The sequence below is a fragment of the Urocampus carinirostris genome, chromosome 8, assembly GCF_059441175.1.
Source record: "Urocampus carinirostris isolate Australia breed hairy pipefish chromosome 8, RoL_Ucar_1.0, whole genome shotgun sequence".
NCBI lineage: Eukaryota > Metazoa > Chordata > Actinopteri > Syngnathiformes > Syngnathidae > Urocampus > Urocampus carinirostris.
In genome coordinates, this window is record NC_142356.1 from 22,723,489 (window position 1) to 22,749,764 (window position 26,276).

At 38.4% G+C, this 26,276-nt stretch overlaps 1 protein-coding gene across 2 annotated transcripts in view; it reads right to left on the reverse strand.

Moving 5' to 3' along the window:
- The window catches only part of znf827 (zinc finger protein 827), a 103,808-nt gene that overhangs the window by 20,841 nt on the left and 56,691 nt on the right, over window positions 1–26,276 (reverse strand). For both annotated transcript variants that reach the window (XM_088342013.1, XM_088342014.1), the window contains exons 6-10: window positions 11,709–11,960; window positions 7,791–7,845; window positions 7,605–7,705; window positions 4,948–5,085; window positions 44–221 (exon numbers count right to left, since the gene is read on the reverse strand). In XM_088342013.1, coding sequence (XP_088198139.1) covers window positions 44–221; window positions 4,948–5,085; window positions 7,605–7,705; window positions 7,791–7,845; window positions 11,709–11,960 — 724 coding nt within the window. The remainder of the gene's footprint in view (window positions 1–43; window positions 222–4,947; window positions 5,086–7,604; window positions 7,706–7,790; window positions 7,846–11,708; window positions 11,961–26,276) is intronic.

Consider the following 26,276-nt stretch of genomic DNA (forward strand, 5'->3'; position numbering starts at 1 on the left):
GTCACTATTTGTCATCAGACATACAGTCGATGTTAACCTTTACCTGTAGTAATAGGCCCAATTTTTGCGTTCCGTGCCGTCAGCAGTAGCGGTGACGGCGCTGATGATCTGTTCAGCATCTGTGCTGACCAGCTTTACGGAGTGGATGGTCAGGTGTTGATTGAGGTTTGCCCGGCACTTGGCGGCATAGGGGCATAAGTGACACTTATAATTCCTCTCCTCTGCCAGAAAAAAAAACCAAATGCAAACATAAACACACATGAGTCTTACACAACCGCCAGTTTGCATCTGATTGCTTTCCAGTTACCTACGCTCACTAACATTCAGTCAGTTTGACTGTTTCGATAAATGCTCATACGCATGTGTTTTCTTAAATGTTTTAATTAAAAAAAGTAAAAAACATTACAGAACATCATTGCCTTGTTGAGACCTACACACGCTTCATTTGCCCAAAAGACATGAAGCTCTTAAGCCAGGCAACCTTTATGTCGCCAGGGAGACCAAAAAGACCACCATGGTGACATATGCCCCAGCTTCTGCTCTCTGTGGTGTGGCCAAGCTGTTCGCAGCCAACAGGCTCAGATGGTGTGTGCGTGAGCAAGCATGCCCAATTGTGTCGAGGGGCATTTTCTACACGGGTCTCAATTTGTGCGCTCTTTGATTAGTAGCACGTCGCTACGCCTGCACCTAGACTCATTGCTCGTGCCGATCTTCTCTCGCAGCACACGTTCATTCACCCTCACACAGGAAGAAGCAACAACGGAGGCAATTGACAAGTTACGTGTGCTGGAGATATTGTAAAGGGGGAAAAGACATGGGGCATTTTACCCAGTGTGTCTAATCATGGTTGTAATCCCTTTAAAATGAAGGGTAATCTAGTAGAGTCAAGCTCATCTATGTTCACACTACTGTGTGTGGAGATGAGCGGTGCCGCAACTAATCAATCAACGAATATTATTGAATCATTTTTATTACTTTTCAAATTACAAGTAGTCCAAAATCAGAGTTAGCTTCTCAACATTTTATGTGTCGAATGTTATTGTCTGTCATGATATAATTTGGTTAGCATTCAAACGAAACATTTTGAGTATGTCTGGACTGTATTAGTCACTGTTTCATCAATTTCATATTTTTCAAAGTATAATATTTGTAATACCACACATTAGATGGATTTTAATTTTACAAATTATTTACAATTTTGGGGTGTCTTTAAGAGGTAATGTTTTGAAGGTACTATATAGTGTCTGTGGCACGACTGTGCGGAGGTCCAGGGTTAAATTCCAGCTACCAGTCTCCCATACACAGCATGTTCTCCCCCTGTGCCTGCGTGTTTTTCCATGCTGATTAGCAAGTCCAAATTGTTCCCCCATGTGAATAAACGAGTAAATTGTCTGTGTCTGTGTGCCCTGCAACTGGCTAGTAACCAGTTCAGGGTGTCCTCTGCCAAGTTTAGACGGCTAACAACTGATTTGATCAGAAAATTTTAAGAAAACAAGGAATTGATAAAAGTAATCAGCAAACTGATTGACTGATTGAATAATTGTTTGTTGCATTCTTAATAGATATAGTGGGACTGATAAGCATAAAAAATAATGAAAATTTTAGGGTTTATTCTTGAAGGGATAAGCTTTAATTTGAGATGTGGAGCCATTCTCAGTTTGACCTCTGGGTTCAGATCGAGGTCCCAACCTCCATAACATGACATTCCTATGCGTTAAATTAAAAATGTCTGTATAGTAACACTAAAATTTGGTAGAAATGTAAATTACATGTTGTTTTTCACATACCTGGGCATGACTGAAGTCATATTTAATGACTATATGATAGTAATAAAGTGGTACAGATTCTGCGGAATTTGAATTTTCCTGTGTTTAGCACATTATTTCTCAAAGTAAAGTGGGCCAGGTGGTGTGGGTTTTCCCATGCTTGAGACCTTCAAAACCTCTGTTCTGTCCTCTTCTTCTCGCTCTCATACTGTCCAGCTACATGAAAAATTAAACTGTGGATTCAGTAGTACAAGTGCACACTTGTGTTTTATCTCCTTTCTATTGAATAACTAGATGGTACGTTTTATTTTAAATTGTTTAGAAATTTACCATTTTGTCACACTCCAGTTTACTTTTGCAAAGAGATTAACAGTCTTGTGGCACACTAGCAGTGTGCCAACTCCTTGATACACAATGGAAAATGCTGTTTGAGTTAACTAGATGTCACTCACATAAATCATCTTCTATGACAGAACAGGTGCATGTCTACATGTGAATGAGGCAAGGAAACATCTTTTCACCCAGAGATCAACATTACTGGAAGAGATTCCACCTACACAGGATGCTTTAAGGCAACACATAAAAATGGCAGCCACTTTGGACAACACTCCCTGAAGCTTCACAGGCTTGCTATGAACTTGTGCATTGTGGTTGCAAAAGGGTTTTACTGGGAACTGTAAATGTAAAAAGATAGCCTTAAAATGCACAGCACTGTGCATAAACTCCGGTGACTACAGAGATTAAATCCGTGTTCTGTATTTGCAAGGAGTGTTCTGAAGTTGCAGGCCAACATCGTAATCTCCAATGGTCATTGTCCTTGGAATAAATGTAAATACAGACGCTCCCCTACTTACAACCATTTGACTTACGTAAAACGGTAGATACGAACATTTTTTTCAGGATGTCAAAAACTATCCGGACATTGCTGTAAGTTAGATTTTGTGCACCTTTTTCAGAGTACAGGACCAGGTACTGTCTTGCTCCTTTCCGCCGCTAACGGCGTGTGGTGGCACTGTGAGAGGTCCCCCAGCATCCAATCCAAAGAAGAACCCTGCTTCTACTTCCTATTTCGTGTGTAAACATACTACGTGTACTGTATCTCCTGCATCCATTCAATATGGTTGGTTTAAAGTGTAAAGAAGAGGTGACCCGCTTCTTTTGAAATGAAAGTGGAATAAGAAAAATTGATGCTTTTAAGAAAATGGTTGGAATGCTTTATTTTGGCCACTTTTTACCACGGAGGGGGACCTTTTGAAGCGCATCTTCTAAAAGTAAGTTAAACTCAACTTTATCTTTGTATCGCATATTATTTCATGAAATGTTTATTTTTTAGTACAAAACAATGCAAGTTACTTATATAAACCTTAAACATACAAAATATAGCACTGAAGCAACTTAAGAACAAATTCAACTTACAATCAATCTCGTTTGTAATAAGTAGGGCAACGTCTGTACTTTATGTAACCTGTTCAACTGTTTACACTTTATGATCGTTGTTTACGTTTTTAAATAGTTCATTCATGTTCATATTCATACAATATTGTTTCTTAAAATCCAAGAGTTTTGTAAAAAAAATATCAAAATGTGGGATGATTTCCAAACCCTGACCTCCCAGCTTCAATAAACATGTCCTTTCAGAGTGATATAAATACTAAAAATGGGTTTCTCATCCACAGAAACATAGACTTTCAATTTTATTTACAATTATATCACATATATATCCCTAGATATACAAGCATCTGATTTTAAGCATAAAAATGCATTAGGCTGGAGGTCAGTGACCCCTAGCTGACCCCAGAGATGAACCGTAAGAGTAATATAAATATTAAAAATGAGTTTCTCCTGGTCAGAAACATGAATATACACATAAATCACACATTGCTATCACGCTTAGATCCTCAGATGTAAACGTTTCTAATTTCATGCATAGAAAGTTTAAATTTCAGGTCAATGACCTCTAGCCGACCCCTGGAGATGCCTCTAAAAGACATATTCATATTAAATATGATTTGTCATGCCCAGGTATATGGAAAACAAATTTAATTTACATTTTTGTCACATTTAGGCCTTAATATATAGATATTTCTAATTTATTGCATAGAAATGTCATGATGGAGGTCATGACCTCCATCTGACCCCAGAGGCCAATCTGAGAATGGCTCCACATTTCAAATTAAAGCTTATGCCTTCAAGAACAAACCCTGAAGGTTTTATGCTTTTTTTCATTTTGTGCGCAATTGTTATGATAAGAGCTTAACATTTCCACTAATATCCTCATTGTGCGCAGAACCTTGAAATTCATTATAAACATGTTACTTTATGAAAAAACAATTGAACCACCCAAAAAACCTTTCTGGAGCAAACTGAGGCAGCTAAAAGGCGGGGTGGTGAGTTTTAAATTTTGATCCTTGTGCTTCATATGTAAAAAAAAAATAATAATAATATTAATAATAAGAAGTTCAGTTAATGATAGAACCAGCTTTTTAAAATTTAGTAAACACTCATATTTCTGAAACATATTGTCTATACCGGGGAGGGCCAGAGTCAGACTGTTCCCAAGCAGGCCAGATCAGTAAAATAATTTCAACTCCGAATTGTTTGCTTTGTTGTTTGGTATTATGCGTAATAATTCAGACTACTTTGGTAGCCTGTCCTACATATTTTAACCATGGATGACAAGGGATCTTTTCTGAGCATAATACATTTATTCACAAATAATGGGCAAAAAATGATTTTCAAGTTTCTCTCTGAATGCGTGAGCTGGTTTATTTTAACAGTTGAGTGAATGCAGGCTATAGGCGGGAGCTATGAAAAACAATTTTTGCCTCAATTGTTGAACTGGTTTAAAATAAATAAAGAAATGCAAAATAAAGGGTTTAGCAGTGTATGAGCAACAAGATCAGACTACATCAGCTCAAACTACTAGGCTGGACCTACTATAGTTGAAATTATATCATTTACTGTCCTTTAGCAGCCAGAGAGCATTTGGTTTGCATTTACAGTATTTGAAAAAACATAACTTTTGATAGAAATGACCCGGCGAATCACTTTTCTTTGACATACACAGAAATTTATGACGTGCCGTATTTGTCCCACGGCCCAAATGTTTGACACAGCTGGTCTATTCCTCAAAATACCAGAAAGGTGAATGAATTTCATTAATCTGGTATGGACCCCATACCTGTGTGTAAGGCCAGGTGTCGCGATAGGGTTTGTTGCCTCCCGAACACTTTACCACAGACAGGACAGGGAAAGAGCTGCTCATTGAGCCGCCACCGGGCGATACCGTTGCCCGGCTCGCCGTCTTCCTTTTCAGAGTCTACAAAACATACACGAAACGTTGAGCCACATTGACCAATCAACATTTTTGGTCGAGTCTTCTAGTCAGGACATGGACAATTGCAAGGTTAATCGCGGACTGGTACTTTTGCAAGACCTTCTTAAGGGTCTAAGCCCATTAAGACCTCACAGGTGAGAAAAGAGACAAAGTCCGGTCACATCAGGGCTATGACAAGCCAGCCAAACTTGGGAGGCTGGCCAGCTTACAAACAGAAAGCTGATTAAATGAATTGGTTGATTCTACAGGACTTCAAGAAGGTGATTTTCTAATTGGTACCATTTAAGTAGGATGGCCACAGGCAAGCGATCCAGGATTGTTGCTAACGAGACAACAATAAATCTACAGAAAAACGATTAACAATAATATGTAATTTAAGTAGCGCCTATACAAATAAACATAACGACTTTATTTTGGTAAATATTCCTCTGTACTTTTCCTAATAAAATCATTAACTTTCTCAATATAGGCATTACTTAATAACATTTGGGTTTGGTATTCTAATCCTTATCTATACAAACGATTTCACGTAGTTTTGAATATTTGTATTTTTTTTTTAAATCAACCAGTTCAGGGTGCCCCCTAGCCACTACCCACTGCCCTAAGATAGCTGGGATGGGCTGCAGCACCCACCACGACCCTAACCAGGATGAGCGATGTAGAAAATGGATGGATAGACGTATTTTCTAATTGTTTTTGTTTTGTAGTGTTATATTTTTGAATTCACATTTTTCCCCGATATATATTGTTTATATTGTTAATATTTTACATTTGCAATTAAAAAAAATGTGGTTTTGCAAAAGACATTTATCTGATGGTTTATTTTCCAATTTTTTAATATTTTCTTTTCCAAGTAACATTTTAGCATTTATTCTGCATAATGTTTTAATAGTTCGTTTTTTTTGATTTTCTTTTTTCATGATTTATTTCAATTAAAATTATATTCATTTCTGCATATAATGCTTTTTGAGGTCTAATTTTAAGTATTTCCATATTTATACATGTCCAATATTAATAGAAGTACACTACCGATCAAAAGTTTGGGGTCAACAAAACAACTGTTTTCCATGAAAACTTTTTATTAATCAAGTGAGTTGCAAAAAACAAAAAACAAAATAAACAGTCAAGACATTGAGAAGGTTAGAAATTGTCATTTTTAGTTTTTTTTGTTTTGTTTTTTGAATCCTTCTAAGCAACTTCTAAGCAATCCGCAACTTCTAAGCAATCCCTAACTTTTGAATGGTAGTGTATATTCTTAATTCTTTGGATAACTTTATGGTTTTGTTTTTTGTCTTTTTTTAGATTTTTCATTTACATCATTTGAACAAGTTAAATCAAATAAAAGTTTCATCGATTATTTTTATTGTTCAATTTTATTGTAGCAATTTTTATTGTTTTAATGTTTATTTTTACATTTTACTTTATTGAGGGTTCTGTTTATATTTGTGTATTTCTGTTTTCAAAATGTAAGGGTAAACTCACACTAGGTCCATTTCTTCCTTGCTCAAAACTGACTCCCAGCTCTCTCCTCACTCTACAAAAAAGTGCCAGAGTCCAGTTTCCTCCAGAATACACGTCATTACAATTATTTACACAAGAAAAATAAAACATAATTAAATGTGTATGGTTGTTTTGTTGGCTAGGTAGCACAATTCAGAACAAACTCAATAAAACTGCCTTTTTTCAATCCTGGTTGCACGCAGTATACATCGCATGTACATACGTACGTGACGTCATGGTTACGTTTTGTGCTTTGACTACTCCCTCGGCTGTGCATGTGCAGGCAATCATACTGTACTTGGGCCCAATTATACCGAACATTCCCAACTGCGGGTCTATGCTGCGCTAAGGCTCGGATCAATGGTGCTCAAACTACCAATAAAATCTGGACTTTATCAGCAAGGGTCCTTCGACACGGTATGATGAACCTAGTGTGTGTGCGCTCTTAAAATGATTAACTGTACATTTTTTACACAGTCAACTTCTGGTTGATAGCAAAGATACAATGCACCACTAACAACAATAATAATAATTTAAAAAAAAAACATCTAAATGTACGAGTCAGTACAAGCGGAACGAGGGCGGGCGGTTTAAGATTTGTTCACATCTAAAGCAGATAACGACTTAAAAGTGTGGTGGAGTTAAAGGGAGAAGCAGAGGTTCAAACGCACAAGGGAAAAACGTGCAAATGCCTTTATGTGTGTGTACGTGCAGTGGGAGGTGTTGAATTAACTTTCAGGCCACTCTTTGACACCCAGAAGCCAATCAGATTTCCATTAACTGGCAGAGGGACAGGTAAAGCTGGCACTGGCTAATTAACCTCTTGACTGCCGGCTGCCTCAGGAAAGGAGAATGAGGGGGCGCCCCAGGCAAGCGGACCACTGAGCTCAAAGGCTCGTTTGAGATCTAAGCAGGGAGCTCTACGTTTACACTATGTAGTAAATTGAGACGTGGGCGGAAATGCTTTTGTCTTTTCCTGTGTGTGTGTGTGTGTGTGTTACCCTGAAAAGGCGCCCGGGTGGAGGAGCTGGCTTCCGCGGGGGAAGAGCTTTTGGAGCGCGAGTTGAAGGGTGATTGTCGAAAGCAATCGTCCAAGAATGGACTGCAAAAGACGCAGGGGTAGCACAAAGCCACTTTTACAACAAGAAAATATTTCAGTTACATAGTCTTTGTTTTCATTGACTCACCTGTGAACTCCTATCATGTTGTTATCCTTGTGGTTATTGGCTTTGCTGACTTTTTCTAAAAGGCAAAATTAAACAGGTTAAAATATTTACACGTCAAAATATTTTATTTTAGTCTTATTCATAGCAGCCCCAGAATAGGTTAAGACATCTAGATAAAATGCATGAATATGATGGATTGTGTATGAGATTTTCTTTATGTATACTTTTTGTGTTCAAACAGGTATGTCTAAACTCTTGAGTATTGATGCTGACCGTCAATGAGGTTTTGTTAATTTATTACCATTAAGCAAAACATGAAACTATCTCTAAATGTTACTGAGCATAACCCCCAATTACAGCAAAAATGTTGACACTCGAATTAAGAAGTTTGGAGAAATTGAGTTTGAGGTTTGTCTTAATTGATCATTCCCATAGTTGAGTAAAACAAAGTTTTTCTAGTACCGTATTTTCCGCACTATAAGGCGCACCGGGTTGTAGGGCGCACCCCGAAAAAATCTTTTTTGGTCCTATATTTGACATACATAAGACGCACCGGATTATAAGGCGCTACAATGGGAACATCGACAAAACAGTCTGATAGTTCAGTCAAACTTATTACCCCCTTAACATTCCCAAAGCTTGCAAAGACGCAAATACGTGTCGAGAACACGTGCGGATGCGGTGTCCGTACGATGTCACTCAAATGCATCGTTCCATCATTCGGAAGGTTAAAGTCTTGGGATTCAAGAAATGCCAACCATTCCTTAGTTTCTATTTTCGCTCACAACTTTACTGTGCATATGACAATAAACACTTGGAATTGAGTTTAATTTAAAAAAAGACCCATCACAGCAACATCAAGATCACTCTGAAACAAGATACTGAGAAAATATATAGCCGGAGTAGCTCACCAAAGTCCTTGTGTTCAATAATAATGTGCAGCCATGGTCCTCTTATATCCGTGAGTTTAGTAAATCCAGGAGAATAAAATATTTACAAATACAGAACAGTAAAAAAATGCTTTCTGTATGCCGTCAACCATGTGCTATACGCATTCATCTTTTTCGGCCAATTGCAGGCTTTGTTTTGCCGCTTCAGCCAATGCCAGCCTGTAAATGATAAAAAGGATCCGCCCCCTGACCTCCGAATAACTTTAGCCAATAGTGATCGATTCAAATGATAATTGACACATTGGTTAGCCAATGAAACGCCGCTAAATAAATCCCAGCATACACCGCGGACTACTTGGCGTCCGGGGGAAAATCTAGTCGGCGGCTACAAGTTAGTTGCAAGACTTTGCGATTCAATATTGATCCATAAATAAGGCGCACTGTATTATAAGGCGCATGGTCAGCTTTTGAAAAAAAAATAAGACTTTTAGGTGCGCCTTATAGTGCGGAAAATACGGTACTTTTATTTACGGACCACAGAGAAGCATTTGTGTCAGTGACACACATGAAATGTTTGATATTAATATTTGCTATCAGGTAAAAAAAACTATATCAAAAAATCAAAAAAGTGTCAGTACCAACCCAGTAAGAATATATAACCGGTATCTGCCAATTTACATTTTTTATGCAGTTGTCCACAACTAATATTGATCCATGAACTAAGTTTTCTATCCGGGCAACCGCCGTCTTTGATGAGCTAACAGTTTTAACCCAAAATATCCATAAAGAAGTACCCACAGGAGAAAATTCCTAGGTGGGGAACAACTTTGCTCCTTGAAATTACTGTGTGGTTTCCCCACAAATCACAATAACAACTGCCTAATTTATACATTATTGCAGATCAGCATTTTTTCAGGTTCTTTAAAAATCCTTGTAAATCCCCGTACTATGACATAATTGAGCAACACCCCTGCCATTACTGACTGACATTTACCGGACGTCCTAAAAAGACAATTCAAAGAGGACAGAAAACATGCTGCAGACATCCAAGAAAGAGAAGAAGGACACAGACAACTTTCAAGGTGATGAAAAAAATCTCCAAAGTGGCCAAGCATCCCCCCGGCGTTCTGGGTGACCTTGCCACTGACGCATCTCTGAGGTCTTACCGCTGTGGGTAATTCATATTGATTGCTCATTGTGTGACAGCCTTGCACCAAGACCCCCACATCCACCCAGCTTCCACTTTGCACCATTTCCCTTTGCATCAGTATACTCCTTTGTGGCAGTCGTCGCAGTTTGCCAGGCCCCAGAGATGCCCCAGCCTCCCAGGGTGACAACCCCCTCCCAAAACGACATCCCTTTACTCTCCTTACGACTATTAGCCACCTCCCCACCCCCAATCTCATTTTGTGACACAACTTGCCAAGGACAGAGGTCTCTTTCTACGTTGCTATGGCGATCCAGCATGGCAGAAATGTAAAGGCGGTAAGGAGGGTGGTGGATGGGGAAGTGTGTGCAGCCAAGCGTGCTTGAGCCGACATGTCTGAAAACTAGTCAAGGGAGACACTATGAAAGAAGGCGAGGGAGGAGATTTTAGCGGACATTTGTACAAGCCCAGGTGGGCTTGAGGGAAATGTGTTAATGTGGGTACCCACCTACACAATACTACATACACTAAAGGTATACTTGTGTCTGACTGGTGTTAAAAGGGGTCTGGTCTGCCCTCATTGAGAAATACAAACAAGAGGCCCAACAGCTATAATGTTAGCTGCATGGCCTATTGTGATAATAGGAGGGAGGCTACAGAGGACCGTAAAAGCAACAGAGCGCATCATTGCCTGCCCTCTTCACTCCCTGATGGGCATCTACTCCACTCGGTGACTCAGCAGAGCTCAAAATACCATCAAGGAAAGGTTACACCCTAGGGTGGTCCTTATTTTTCGACTTTTAAAATTTCATGCTCTGACCCCTTGAATATGTTCCAATATATACAAAACGTAATTAGGCAAAGTTTCATCAAAATCAAAGGATATTTAGAGGTCGCTCAAGGCCTCTGAAATTTTGGTATGAAAAATAAGGATTTTTCGCACATTATATCAGACCTAGTGTACAAAGTTACTTGTAACTTTTCTTGTGTTACAATTATAAGCAATGGACTGAAATTGGATGTTCTAAAACGCCATACACATAGGGTTAAGATTTCCGTTTTTTCTCGAAAATTGCCAAAATTTTACCATTTTGGGAAATTTCTAAGTCGTTGAGCTACCTCTAAATATTATCCAAATTGTTTAAAATTGCACACAGTGTGTTTTTATCGATATAAGAACATATGCGGGGGGTCAGAGCCCAATATTTCAAAAAAAAAAAAATTTCGACCCCCATTAAGGACCACCCTATTACACCCAGGTGCCCAGCTGTTTGACCTGCTTCCTTCAGGAAGGCACACATGCTTACATAAGCAAGAACTTTCAAAGTAGGTGATTTACGGCTTTGAAATATGAAATAATTGAAATCATGATAATCATGATATTAAAATCATGATTGATTACAAATATATTAATTTCAACACTCAAAATCAACTAAACTACCCCCAAAGTTCATGATGTCGGAGAAAGGCCAGAAAAATGTAAAAAATCCGCATGCAAATGAAAACATTTTAGTTTTTTCAATTAACACAATAAAAAATTGTTGCATAATCATGATTATGAAGATCATGATTATCAGAAATCAGATTATCAGAATCATGAATGACTTTTGATTAACTGCCCTGCTCTTAGGCAATGACCGATTTCCACTTTATCCAAAAGGGAACACCTTTTGTCCCAAGTAGTGACTGATGTTCAACTTCATCAAAACTTGTGCAGATTTAAGCTTCAATGTCAGCCACATAGTCACTTGTGATATGTCGCGTCCTTGACTTTACAAGTGTGCCGCTGAGGACAGAAATGGATGGTTTTACAGCAACCCCCACCCAACCAGAAATACCCACAAACGTCTGGCGCTCTTGCTCTTGCTTAAAAAGTCAAACAAAATCAGGATGAAAACACACCTGACAATTTGAAGAGGAGTTCAGAGGCCATTTTGACCGAGATGTCTTGGGAAAAGAGGTCCTTCTGGGGGCGCACCGGGGGTTCTTGGGCTGGTTCAGTCTTCTCGTGAGCCTCTAAAGTGCCAAAAGCCAGCAGGTGAGGATGAGGAGCAGGTCGGGGAGCGGCCGGCGATACTTGGGCAGGGGCCGGGTCCACTTCCATTGGCTCCGCTTTTACCTTCACCTTCTGGAATTGACCGTCTTTGTTGTTCTCTGTACAGAGAGGAGCTTAGTCAGGCTTTACAAAGAAAAATACCTGTTTACATCTATCGGCCCTTTAAGCTCGAATATATTTTGCACTTAAAGGTAGTACCGAAACAATTTTTATCATACAATTAGGCACATAAAGTATAGTGTTACGCATCACAAATGCAAATAAGTAGCAAAATATCTCGTCCCATGTGCCGGGGAAACAGAAATTTGTCCCGAAGTTGACCCATCTAGCTTGTTCGCGGAAAAGCTATGACATCATCAAATGAACACAACACTTTCAAAATGGCAAATCCCATTTCCATAATATGTGAGGCCAGCTCCGTAACAATGATTTTAGTAAAAATCTTTTGCATCTGCTTTGAGGTAAGCATTTGTGCTTTTCCATTTGTGTTTTATGCCGTGTGTGTCGCAGTGGGTATAATTTTGTCAAGCTAGTTCCCTGTTTGCGTCGGGCTTTCCTTTTTTATCTGCTCCCGGATGCCGCTCATTGGAAGCCCATCATGTGTTGTTTGGCCAGCTAGCCTGGCAATAGCGCCGGTTTTGCAGTGTCCCTTGGTTTATTCTTGGCCATAGTCATCGCTTTTCATTGTTGGTTCTTGATTAGCCTGGCTGCTCATGGTGTGTTTTTTTGATCCGCAAGTGCCGGTTTTGCTGGATTCCTTGGTCTGTTTATTCGAGGTTGGTTTTGCTTTATCGCCAAAGCCATTTTTGCTTTTTGTTTTTGGTTCCCGGTTAGCCTAGCTGCTCTCGGTGTGATCTTTGTTCAACCAGCCTTGCGTTGATCGGTCCCGGTTAGCCCCTCCTTGGGAGCTCTCAGTCTTTTTGCCAGTTAGCCCCTTTTATGCTGTCCGCCTTTTGATGTACCATCACTGCATCCACCTGCGACACAACACCTAGACATTCTCAACAAAAACTACCAAAATTTATCTTAAAACATTAGTTACCTGTACGACTAACACGTAAAAAAATATGGCATCTGTCTTGCTAGGGTGCTCGTGTTCCTCTGATGGTGTCTCAGTTTAGGATGACAGACAAGAAATTCTGTCTTTAGACTGTTTTATCAGGGAAAATAATTGGAATTTATTGAAGATATATATATATATATATGCAAAAAAAAAATATATATATATATATACATGTAGACATCCATACATTTGCAGATTTTACGCAAAAAACACGCATTATTTTCTCACATTTTGCTTGTTTAAGAATTTGGGGTTACCATTAACAAATCCCGTTTTTGGTTTGTTGCAAATTATGAATTTTTAATAATAAGGCGAATGTAATCTGTTGTGCCCCAGTACAATTTTGAGCAAATGATGAGATGGTGACATGTCTTAACCATTTTTAGAACGCCTGCTTTGCCACCTTTTCAACCAGACTTGTCCAACAGTCAACAACATCTGCATTGACTAAAGAAAACCATTGACATTGTGCCTCCCAAACATTGCGGAGACCAGGTTTATGTAGAGTGGAGTGTTGTTTTATTTTGCACCGACACACCCCTGCACGTTGGTTCCGCCCCCGAGTGGCAGAGAGCAGCGTGACCTCGCGATGGCCTCTTGCCCCAATAAACACACAGCGCAACGCTAAACGGCTAAGCCCCAGTGTTTGGACTGCTCCTTGGATTTCTCTTTAAGCTCTAATTCGGTTCATTCACCCTCCGGAAATGTTAGCGCAAAAGTAGGCTAGGTACATTGCAAAATGTACATATTCATTCAAAGGAATATGTAAAAGTGAATCATGTTCTTGTGCAGGGGTAAAACTGTGTGAATATGGCGATGATTGTTTGGTTGATGGCCAAAAAAGCTTCAGCACATTTCACGGTAATTAAATTTGATGGGCTAAACTGGATTCGGTGGAAAACAGATTGCAATAGTTAAACACGTTAATGAATAAATGCAGTGATTTGTAAGTACATCCCCTTTTGCTCGTTTTCAGGTGACCGAGTCTTGTTTTGACCTGCGAACTTTTTGCATAAAAAAAGTGTACGTCTTCTTTAATGAACATACATACAGCTCATGAAATACTCATTTTTAATACATGCATTCTTCGTATTTTACGAAAACATTTTATGACTATTTTTTTGTACAAAAGCCTTTCCCTGCATTCAAAGCTCTTTGCCAATAAAATGTAATATAGTTTAACGAAATATTATTGTCCATAATCAACCATTGCTGTAAACTTTATTTATATGTATTTCCCCTAATTCTGTAGGTAGAAATTAGGAAATGAGGGGAATTTCAGAGAAAGGTCACAATGTGCTGGTCAGTAATGTCACGGTATCAAATTCTGGGACTTTTAGGACTTTCAAACAATTTTTTCCAAATTTCTCCATTCTAATTAAAATAAGAAAATCCATTGTTAATCAAGTATTTTGCAGAGCAACAAATACATCTGCAATATACCTATGCAATTTTTAATCTCTTGTGTGCATTTATCAAGACATATGATTTTTAAATCAATAATTTATTTGTTTTTGAGACAAATCTCTCCCCATATAAAAATCGGATACAAAAATTACAGTAATATGTAGCTTAAATCTTCAGTTTGAGGAGGTTCTTCCTATTACCATTTTTTTTACTGGGAAACGTAACATGATTTTTTTGCATGGCGCATAATTGATACGTAACCTTTGACTAGTACACGTTTCATGGTGCCCCATTAAGGTGTAGTATCACCCGTCCTCTTGGGCTAAACCCATTGGTGGTGATGCCGCTTCACAGGACAATGCCGAACAAACAAATGCCAGCTAAAGTTAATCACAATTACAATCCTTTACAAAAACTTCACCCATAATTCGAGCACTTTTTAATCCTTCAAAACACAACCTTATAATTCAACCTTTGGTCCAAAATTAATGTGTCTCTTTATATCATGACAAAGCTATAAACAAAAACCTTTTTAATAATTTTTAAGACTAGTATCAAAGAAATGCCCACTAGTCCTCATGGGGAGATAATAAAGGTCCAGGTGTCGGTTTGATTAGAGAGCAGAACAAAGAGACTGCGAGACACAGAGCACCATCAAACCCCTCTAATCCCTTAATCAGGTGGTCATGTTGGCGTAGATGTTGGAGTGGTGCGGGGGCGTTGGTCTTTTGGCAGGCTTTAGGGGGTATAAGTGGGTCAACCGGGTCAACCAGGGGACGCCTGAGCACCCATCACTAGATCGGGCAATTTTAACAACCAGGAGAAAAAAGGCGCTAAATGTCATGGATGTGAACTCCCACGCCTCGCAGACACAAACATGTTTACCGGCGTTACCCGGAGATGGCACGTTGGGGGTGGGAAAGATCTAAAGCAGAACACACATATCCCCTGTCCAAAGTCCACTTGTCATCGCATAAAACAAGAAAATATGGCCCTACTCCCACACTGATGATACTTTTTCTTGACCTAACGTTCTGTTGCCATAAAAAGAAGCCCTTACTGTGCTTTAGTTAACAACAGAACCCCCCGAAGTCCAAAGGGAATCAAATTAGAAATGTAAGCCTCAAAACTCAAATACAAACAGCAGCTTGTCAAAACCAAAATTACTGATTGAAGAACTCACTGCAGAATTGTGCATAATAAGTGTGTGCATGTGTGCGTGTAATATTGTACAAAGTACATCGTTATTTTTAAGACAGAATGAGAATATACGCACATTTTATTTCTAGTAAACTTAAGGTTATAAAAACATCCGGTAAATTCAGAGAGCTTGTAATATCAAATTTACATAGAATGTTATTAGATGTTCAATATGAGCACCACTGGTCACACGAAACAAAACAACCTGATCAAATCATTGCCAAACGTGTCCCAGCATTGTATTGTCAATGTTTGCAAGAGCATCTGTAATTCATGCTTTACGATGTTGTGCTATGGCCAAGAAAGCTGTCTATGGACCATTTTTCTTTGAAAGTGCAATGGACAATGGTGAGACGTATCGCAACAAAAATAGTCGCATGACTTCATTTTCCAAAAGCATGGGATGCATCCACACTGGGACCTCATTTAGACAGTTTCTGAACACAACACTGCCAAATTGGACAGTCTGGGCAGAATAATCACAATCTCATGTCCTGGCCACCCAGTACCGAACCATGTGATTTCTTTTGTGTGGATTTGTGAAAGGATTGATCCTTGTGCTCGCTATTCCAAGGGACGTGGATGAGCTGAAGGCACGGATAACACAAGCTCCCCAGCAGTGCATTGAAAATGCACTGCTGGGGAGCGTTTGGCAGGAATTTGACTATCGGCTTGATATGTGTCGTGTGACCAATGGTGCTCGCATTGAACATCTGTGAACGTTCCATGTAAAAATAGAAATGAGCTTTCTGAATTTTAGTGTTTTTATATTCTTAATAGTTTTAAAGATATTCAATGCCAAAATGTGCCCAAGACTTCCTTAAATGTACAAAAAAGTATTTTTTAGAAACTTTAGTTAGTTCAAGTGTAAGACCTGACGTTGCTTTTAAAACTCACACAGCCGTAAAAGGGCCATAAAGCATTACGTCTCGATCCCTTTTGTTCAAGTAAAGTGTCAAAATATTTTTTATAGAAGGCGCCGTAAAATATTGCAAGTCATTTGAGTATTTCAAAATTAACAGCAACTGTGTGTTATGAAGCTTTTAAAAAGCAGCATAAGTGCTCCCGTCGGGTCCCACTAAACATCCCTCGCATAAAAAATGAGTTTAATTAATGCGGCACAATTTGTACCGTCCTTGATTTTGAAGCCACTTGACGCTTTTCTCAGTGCTTTAACCTGTAAATGAGTCAAAGCTTTTTCTAGTGTGATGTTGAATTATCATTGACTAGATTTATACAAGTAAAAAATATTATGCTGGAGAATTTAAATATTACTGTAAATGAATTGCTTTAAAGCAGGGGTATCTAATAGGCAGAGGGACCGAATCAAACATTTGACTTCAAGCTGAGGGCTGAATTGATTGAATGTTCAAAATAAAAGAAGCTGTTAATGCTATCTGCTAATTTGCTAGTCGCAGCAAACAACAGCTTTTCAAAATTGTCTATCCATCATAAAATGCCTCACATGCCACTCTTTTTTCACTGTACTTTTTTTTAATGTTCTGTATTTATTGTGTTTTTACTTGTAGTTTCTGAACTGTGCTTCAAAAAAAAATTGATTATTATTGTTATAAAAGCAATGATGGATAATACAAAAGTAAATAGCTAACTGCTAAAGCTAAAAAACGCATGAGGTCAGTTCAGGCTGAGAACAACCAAAAATCAAAGAAAGAAATCTTTAAAATGTGGGGAAAAAAGGATTTCTATGCATGGCAACAATTAGAGGGTTCCAACAGCTTAAAGAAAGTTAAATTCAAGATATTTTGAAACTGTGAGTGTGTGTGTAAATGGGTCAGTGTGAAGCACATTGCAAAAGCGCTTTGGGAGGTCTTCATTGACTTGAAAAGCGCTATACAAAATGCAGACCATTTACCATTTGAAACCTTTTATAATCAAATTTAAGACCAAGTCTACAAAAAGTGAATCTGTGAACTATTACTACATCTTTTTAGTTCACACAAATACAAATCTTATTTTTGTATGTTCAAATTTTTAAGACTTTCAAAAATTGAATTCAAGACATTTAATGCCAAGTAAGGCCTTATTTTTCAAATAATGAATTCAATGCCTTTTAAGACTTTAAGGATCCATAAAAATCCTGTAATATTATTAATTTTGTGGTGTATAATGTGCATTAATTATTAATTTTATATATTTCTCAATCAAAAAGATTGATCCAAGATGCTGCGTCAAAGATGATTGCCTGCATTAGAAGGTAGCCAAAAGTTTGTATTTTAGCAAAAGTGTGGTACATAGACTTCCAAGAAAAAATATATTAATAGTATAATATAATATTTTCCATCATTGACTTAGTTGAAATATTTCTTGGAATAATAAGTATTGAAATACAATAGTGTGCAAACATCTCTTACCCATAAACAACATTTTTTTCTAGGAGAAGTATCATACAGTGGGAAAATGTATGACAATTCCTGCATTTAATAAGATAATGTCTCAAAATCATCTCAGGGGCTGTAAAAAACAGCACAGGGGCTGTAGAAAACCACATTTGACTTTGAGATAAGTGTTTTAAAATGTGAGGAAGATCTTAATGTCATGATCTTTAACTCATGGTAAAGTATGATCAGGTAAGATTAAATAAAGGATTTTGTAAAGTTGCTGATGTTTTACATATGATATGAGCAAATAAAATAATTGAGCCCTAGTTTCTACCAACTGTTACGGCTTCCTTTAGTTAAGAATCGGGAACCTATGGGTCGCGAGACAGATATGGCTCTTTTCAGTACATCTGGCTTGGAGATAAAAACTCTGTCGTTCCAATTTGAGATATTAATATTATTTCATAATCAAATGATCAAATGTTACACAGTAAATTAAAATATGCTCAAGAATTAGCTTTTGTCTGGATAGCAGGTGTGGCGGTTTTGTTAAATGGTTCTTTCCATCAAAAAACTTCCAGACCCTTCTTTAGTTGAGGGGTCTGCTGGCCTTTTGAGAAGTTCCACAAAGTTAAAGGTGGTAATGCCACTTGTAAAATAAGTCTCGTTGGCCCAATGCAACATATGGGACATATTAGGAATAAATTAGAAAGAGCGCACATGATTTCGCATTAAAAAAAAAAAAAAAAAAAAAAAAAAAAATTGTCATAAAGTGCCTGAGGTGGTTATGTTTTTAAGCACTAAACTCTTGACTTTAAATGTCAAATACAATTCAGTCAATAGTCGCACTCAAACACAGACTGGTAAATTAAGTCACAGCATTAATATAACCAATAACAGATTAGCCCAGTTCAACACATTGGTATGACAACCGGGCCGCAGCGTCGGCGCAAGAGTAGACCAAGGGCTAAAGAGAGGGGAAACATTGTCAAATGCTGCCAGAAAAAGAACACCTGGGGGTAGCGTAGGAGAGGAGGGAGACGGCTCGATTCAATGTGACAACCCCCTCCCCTGCTTGGTGCAACTGAGTCTACCCCTGTCCTCGCTCTGTTATTCTGTATCCCTCCCTCCCCCACAAGCACATCTCCTTCCACTACTCTCTCCAACCTGCTCCTCAGACAAGGGGTGAAGAGTTCACGCTGCTTCAAAGGGCTGCAGTGTGGAGACGGCGTGTCATGAGGGAGCCTGCAGACTTCATACACACATCTGCTGCAGCTACCATTGATCCCCAGCTAACCAGCTCGCTCCGACTTGCACCCGGAGCCGACAAACGACCATAAACATAAGTCACCAAATAAGGTCGAGGGGTAAAAAAAATAGAGAAGCTGCTCCAGTTATAAGCAAGGAGAAAGAAAGGAGTACGCCACGGTTGGGAAGCAGAGGTGTGGTCAGTGAGAGGGCGCACACCAAAGGGGGCACGGTGAGGACAGCCGCTCAAAGCCAATAGCATCTTGTACATAACGCCAGATTACGCCTTTGTTGTCGTTTGACATAGCCGGATGAATATGTTGCACTGCGTTGTGTTTACTTGTGTTATAGATATATTTGCCGTTTAGCTCTAAACAGGGGCGTCGTGTTTTTAATTAGGATAATAGCTTTGATTGAAAAGATTTTGGTTTGAACAGGAAAATAATGTATGGGAAAATACGTTAAGACTAAAATATGTCAAATATCAGTACAGTAATCAATGGTTTATTGAAGGGGTTGCATTCAAACAAGTCTCCGGAACAGTTGAAATACAACAAGTAAAACCTTTATTAATTTATTATTTATACGTTGAGACCTGAGAACAAACTTAATTTAGAGGGTCAAGCATTTGTTCAGCAAATAAAAGTACTGTACTTTCTAAACGTTTTTATTTTTTTGTACTGTCAAGTTTTAAAAATAAGCTTGATACTTTGTTGTACACCCGTCTTGATTAAGAAAATGATATACTTCCTTACTTCAGATGATACTTTGCAGCTATCATGTAGACGTTATTGAAAACTTCATTTACATTCCTTTAAAGCAGGGACCCAAAACCCAAAATGTTGAAAGAGCCATATTTGAACCCCCTCCCCAAAAAGTCTGGAGCTACGAAAAAATGAAAAGCCTTATTTGTGATTAAGGGCTATACAAATAAGTGTGACTTGACTTTACCCACCTACCTCAGCTGGTACAAAATGCTGCAGCAAGGCTTTTAACTAAGACAAAAAAGTTTGATCACATTACCCCGATTTTAGCTAACCTGCATTGGCTCCCTGTTAGCTTAAGATGCGATTTTAAGATTCTGTTGGTATAATACAAATTCATACATGGACTTGCTCCCTCATATCTTTCAGATTTAATTTCCCCCTATATTCCGGTCCGGAGCCTTCGCTCTGAAAACGCTGGTCTACTAGTGATCCCAAGAGCCAAGAAGAGATCCGCAGGTAACCTATACTTTATGTTGATAATATGTGTATCACTTGCCCTCATGTAGGTTAATAGTCTGTAATAATAGTTTGCAATAGTATTTAATCTGTGCACCCCTTTGAGACTCTTTGTGATTAAGGGCTATATAAATAAACATGACTTGACATAAGGAAAAACACATACTGTATCGAGCTATACATGGAAAACGTTAAGAATGTATCTGGTTTGTCGTCCTACACAATTCATATATTTTCTCATTATCAAACATTTTTGAAAAAGGCGCCAGGGAGCCACTAAGGAGCGCCAAACAGCCACATGCGGCTTCAGAGCAAAATTAGAAGTCCAACTTTGTTTTGGCCCCCAGGCGCTTAGTGCTTTTGTTGGTGCAGAGTGTTTTGTTGACATGATGGCTTCAAGAGAAACTTGAAATTGAAAACAATTTACACATAGATTATGTAGGTTCGTCAAGCTGTTTTACGTACAGGTACAACTCAGACCGCAACGTCAAGACACAAAGGCAGACACCTGCAGGGCGACTGCTCAGCCCGTCAGTGAGCAGAACACAATGCACAATGAAAATCTGCTAAGCAGCGAAACCGCGATAAGCAAACCGCGATACAGAAAGGATTTACTTTATCTCTAAATAACCTGCAGCAAAGGAAATAACTAGGGCTGCAAAAACTAATCGAAAAACTAATAAGATCATGATGATTTGTGGTATCTAATAATTTATGTGCCACTAAGTATGTTAAATCAATGCAAATACACCATTTTTTTAGTCTGGCAGAGGGTGCCAAAACAGACTATGAAAAAGTTATTTTACAATTTTTAAAATCTTTTTTATTGAACATTACATCATTACAGACGAAATTGGCAAGAAAGTTTTAACTTTGACTCTTTTACCATAAAACAACACTTGTCAAGGGAACAGAGGTACACAGAAAAAAGAACAGAACTTGAGTGAATTAAATGATTAAAGTAAAAAGAAAATTATTAATAATAATAATGACATGTTTTAACTCTACACAAGGGGCAAATTCTTAAACATTTATCCTTTTCACATTTGGAACTTTTATCATATTCCAAGTTTGAACCAAGAAACAAATTTGTTGAGAACATTTTGAAAATGGAGTTTGCTTTTTTTTTTGCGGATAACATTTTTTGGCTACATTTAAAATGAAAATATAATATGATATGATCTTCGGATGACATGGTATAAAAAGAGTATCTTACATATTTGCAGGTGTATGGCGTATATTTGTAAGCATTTTTGTCTATTGTCAAGTTAACTGACCAACACTTTTTATGTGTTATAAGATAGAATATTCTGCTGTTGTGTGACCGTTTTTTCTATGCATCCAAAACTTCAACATTTAAAAAAAGGAGGAAATAAAAAAATGTATTTAAGGTATCAGATTCATCAAAGAAAATAATCGACCGATTTATAGAAATAATCATTAGTTGCAGCCTTAGTTTCTGAACCTGCTCACTTGGCATAACTCAGATCTCACCAAAATTTGTGTTTAAACTGTTTAGCAATAACATATAAATGTAGTCCTGTTAGGCTTATCCCCTATCCTGTATTAGATTTAAATCAGCATTTAAAAGCCAACAGTACAAAAGTGTAAACATATTTAAATAAATAAATAAAATGTTTCATCTGAATGCGCAGGCAGGTCATTTGTACTTTAATAACCGTGAGCTCCTTAGAGGTAGGACTAGGTTTTAATTTGCCTGCTAATGAGTACCAATAAAAAAGCCTCAAATGACGGTGGGCCCTGTTCATAGGCAGCAAAGGGAGCATGTGTGAATTCACACCTAGGCAGCAGCGGCGAGTTGGAGAGTAGGCGTCACGGCTGTTACCCGCATTGATGCCACTCTGCCGGGGCGGCCCTGTAAATCAGTACCCTCCCCCCGCGCCCATCCCCAAAAACACCATTTCCCATCTGCTAGGTGTGCATCTTGCCGTCGGCATTGGGGACAGTTTCGCCCGGTGTAATTAGCCTGCAGGCACAAACAGCTTTTTCGTTTTGATTAAATGGATGCGGGAAGTTGTATGACCACCCAATATTTGATACGAAAGCAAGGAGTGATAAAGTGGAGTGGATAGGGAAATATTAGGAGGATGTGGGAGTGATGATTTGGGGGAAGAATTGACCTAGTTAAAACATGCATTATGTAACTCATAACAGACTGGGATGCATTAATTTCACGGACAGTGAAGCCCTAGCTGTATCAAAATTCAGCTTTTACGGGAACAATTATTAAGCTGTCTTTAGTACTGAGCTCTATGTGAGGCAACAAGCTTGAAAAGCAAGAAGATGAGGTAGAGAAGGTCCCTGTAAATCAGAGATCGGTTCCTGAAAGAGCCATAAAAGACCAAAGAAAACAGAAACACAAATGTCTGGAGTTGTAAAAAAATGTAAAGCCATATGTAAATGTATTACCACCAAAGACGGATTCATTTCAGCTTCTCATTTAATGTTTTTTCTCAACATTTTGAAGCACTGGAAAACGTTTAAGGGACACTGTAATGTTTGACCGCTAGTCGTCTCCTTATCGTGTAGTGCAGGGTAGGGCTGCATGACTAACCGAAATCTAAGCAATACTGCGATGTGACGTGGTGCGATTGTATAATCGCAAGACACTTTCTTTTCAAGGATCAATAGTTCCATGTTTGTGAATGGCCAACCAGAATTGTCACAGTCTGGGTTGTAACAGTGCCGACCAATTCGAGGCTAGTTTTAACGGCGCTAGCCAATAAAGGCAAGGCAAAGTTTGCAAGGAGCACACTGTGATACACACCCACGTGTGAGCACCGTGTGAGCAGACAGCAACTATAACCAAGCTGCCCTGGAGAGGGCTCGGTTTTCTTAAGGTTAAAGCATGTCAATATGATTAACCCTCGTGTTGTCTTCTTTTAAAGGACCATTTTTGTGTTTTTATACAGCTTACATGGAAATGCAAACAATAACAATATCTAATTATTCTACTGTTGGGACTAATCTAGGAGTGTAGGAAAACCACATTTAAAGATAAATAAAATGTCATTCAAGGGGATTTTTCTGGGGTTTTAACAACGCAGTGGTGGGTCATTTAAAGGTTGAGGGGTCTGTCCTTTTGACCCATGGACAACAGGGGGGTATGTACTCACACAAAGAAAAAAATACTGCAGAAAATGCCCTTTTCTTTAAAAAAATTAGTTCCCGAGATGCATGACACGTGGAATATTTTCGAACATACCTATATGATTGAGGGGAGGAACAATAAATGGTCTTTGCCTCATTTAAATAAAATGTATTTCATCCCTTTAAAGACAACTGAGGTGCCCCGAGACCTGTTTGAAAATAACTCACGAGTGCTGGGCCATTGTGATTTTCTAGAGAATGTTTTTAGTGGTTGACTGAATTCATTTAACCTTTCTTCCAAATGAGCATGTTAATAACATATCAACAAAATAGTAATTAGTAAGTAATAAGTAGTTATTTTAGAAATACACATCAAACTGGGTTACCTTTGCGCTAATTAGCAACAAAAAGTAGTTCTCAGATTAAAAAAGGTCAGGGCTCCTTTGTGTAGTGCTACAAAGCACAAGGAAGAATAAAAACTAGACTGAGCCCAAACGCAACATTTTACTTTTTTTGCCCAATTATTGGCTACCCGTGTAGAAAAGATGGCAGGCAATTTTGTCAGTTCCCATTGGGTGATGCTTATGTTATGTAAAATAAAAGCTAATTTCTCAAACTACAAGTATTTAAAAAATAGCATGTTTATCAGTAATACACTGTCCCTTTGAGAATGTTTGCGTTGCTTGTGTCCATGTAACAGAACATCACAAAATGACCAAAACCATAAATCCCCTAACCCCGACCCCTCATATTCTTCCATGATCCCTGAAAAAGGTCCAGCAAGCTACGAGGGCAGTTCTTAAGTCCCACATGTGGCTCTATAGCCGCAGGTTGCTGACCCCACTCTAACTGAAAATTTTAAAAAAATAAGAGATCAAATCTATTGCAAAGATAATCATCAAGTTGATGCATGATGATTTGCTCTCCATGTTCTAAGTAACTACCAAAGTAAAACTTTAGAAGTATGTTGTAGGGATTATTGTGTGCAAGAGGGGTCAAAGTAGAATAAATACCTCAGTTTTCACTTATTCTAGGCTAGTCTGAAACATTGAGAAATGAGCATTCACTGTAATTATGAAATGCTACATTAATATCTTGTACACAACCAAGACACATTGGGAAGTTCTGGCTGAGATCAACTCCGCTCTGACTGCCCCCCCTTCTCAACGTGATTTGCATATTAGGCACCCTTATTGCATTATAGCTGCTCTGTCGGTGACCTTTTAGCAGTGGACATAGACAGGGGGTGATTGTGTGAACGCCCTTGAACCTCATGACTGTAATCACATGTGACTAGGAACGCGCTGACCTTTCTCTGGCCCCTTTCTCATCCTTACCCCTCCTCAACCGCCTCCCAACCCGGGGTCACTCCAGGGTCCAGACTCTTGTCAAGGCTGTCACTCTGCGCAATCCCTCCCATCTACCCTCCCTCATCTGACCATTGCCATGGCAACTACAGCCACTGCTCGCTGAGGACAAAGCGAGGGAGTGCGCGTTGGATGAACATTTTGCCATCTTTTGCCAGACCAGGGGCAAAATGATCAGTGGCAAAGGAAAAAAGGTAAAAACAAACACATTCATATTAAATTAACTCAATGGTATAATGCTGGCTGGACAAGAAAACCATGAAACACAAAATATAATTTTGCTGTATTGTGTCAATCATTAATCTGACTTTAGCCACACTTTTTGTTACTGTATCTTCCACTCACTATGCTTCACAGGATCAAAAACTTAACCCCTAAAAATGTCTTTTCGGATATTGTTTTCATATAAAGTGGCATCAGACCATAGGGCGCATACAAAGTGGTGGTTGGATTCTGCGCTCTTACGGACTTTCCTATGCCGGAATTTTTAGGTAATTGTGGTCATTGATAAACATGGACTGATCAATAATTGAACAAATATGATAATACTCTGGTACGCATATAGAACATTTTCTGTACACAAGGCTCACGCACGTTCTAATTTCTGGCCAATTGAGGGGTTTTGGGTGCGCCCTATAGTCCAGATAATACGGTCATTTGCACAGTACACAATAAGGTTTGGCTTCCTGGATGTTTACAAATCATTTATTAATAACATTTTGTCCTGAAACCCAAGTGTTGCAAAAATGTATTAACCGAATTAAAATCACAGATTGATCACTTAACAAATAATAGTTATTGACTTCGCACTGAACACACAAAGATGCGGTGTAAGCTATATTGTCAAAAGTCATGGAAAATAATGGGAACATTTTAAACAGCTTATTTCAGACCTCATCAAAAACTTGCCACTCAGAATGTTTTTATTTCATTCATGTTTTGCGAATATCAACTCAATGTTGAACTTAGCCTTGTTGGCACACAGTTGACATTTTCAAATTGAGTGAGAGTCACTCTGCAGCCGCGAACAAACAACACACTCTAACTCGACCTGGCATTCACCAATTATTTTGTACTAAAACACGTAGTGGTGGAATGATTTAGCAATGAAAAAAACATATACAGAAAATAAATCACAATGGCTGTTAATATGTAACCTGAGGAAAAGTTGTGGGTGTATCCAACCAAGCAACTTACTGTATTTTCTAATTGTTAGCCGCAAAATCGATTGCAAAAAAACTTGACTTTTACTAAGTTGGTGGCAAAACAGTAGAGACAATTTAAATCTCATGAAGATAATCACACTCACACACTTCATAAGGATTTGCATAATTGATTGTTTTAAAAAATAAGAATATTCTAATAAAAGTATTTTCCGTAAAGTAATAAAATATCACAAATTTTGGATTACTTATAAATCATTTGAAACATTGGAGTCTTTTATTATTTTAATATA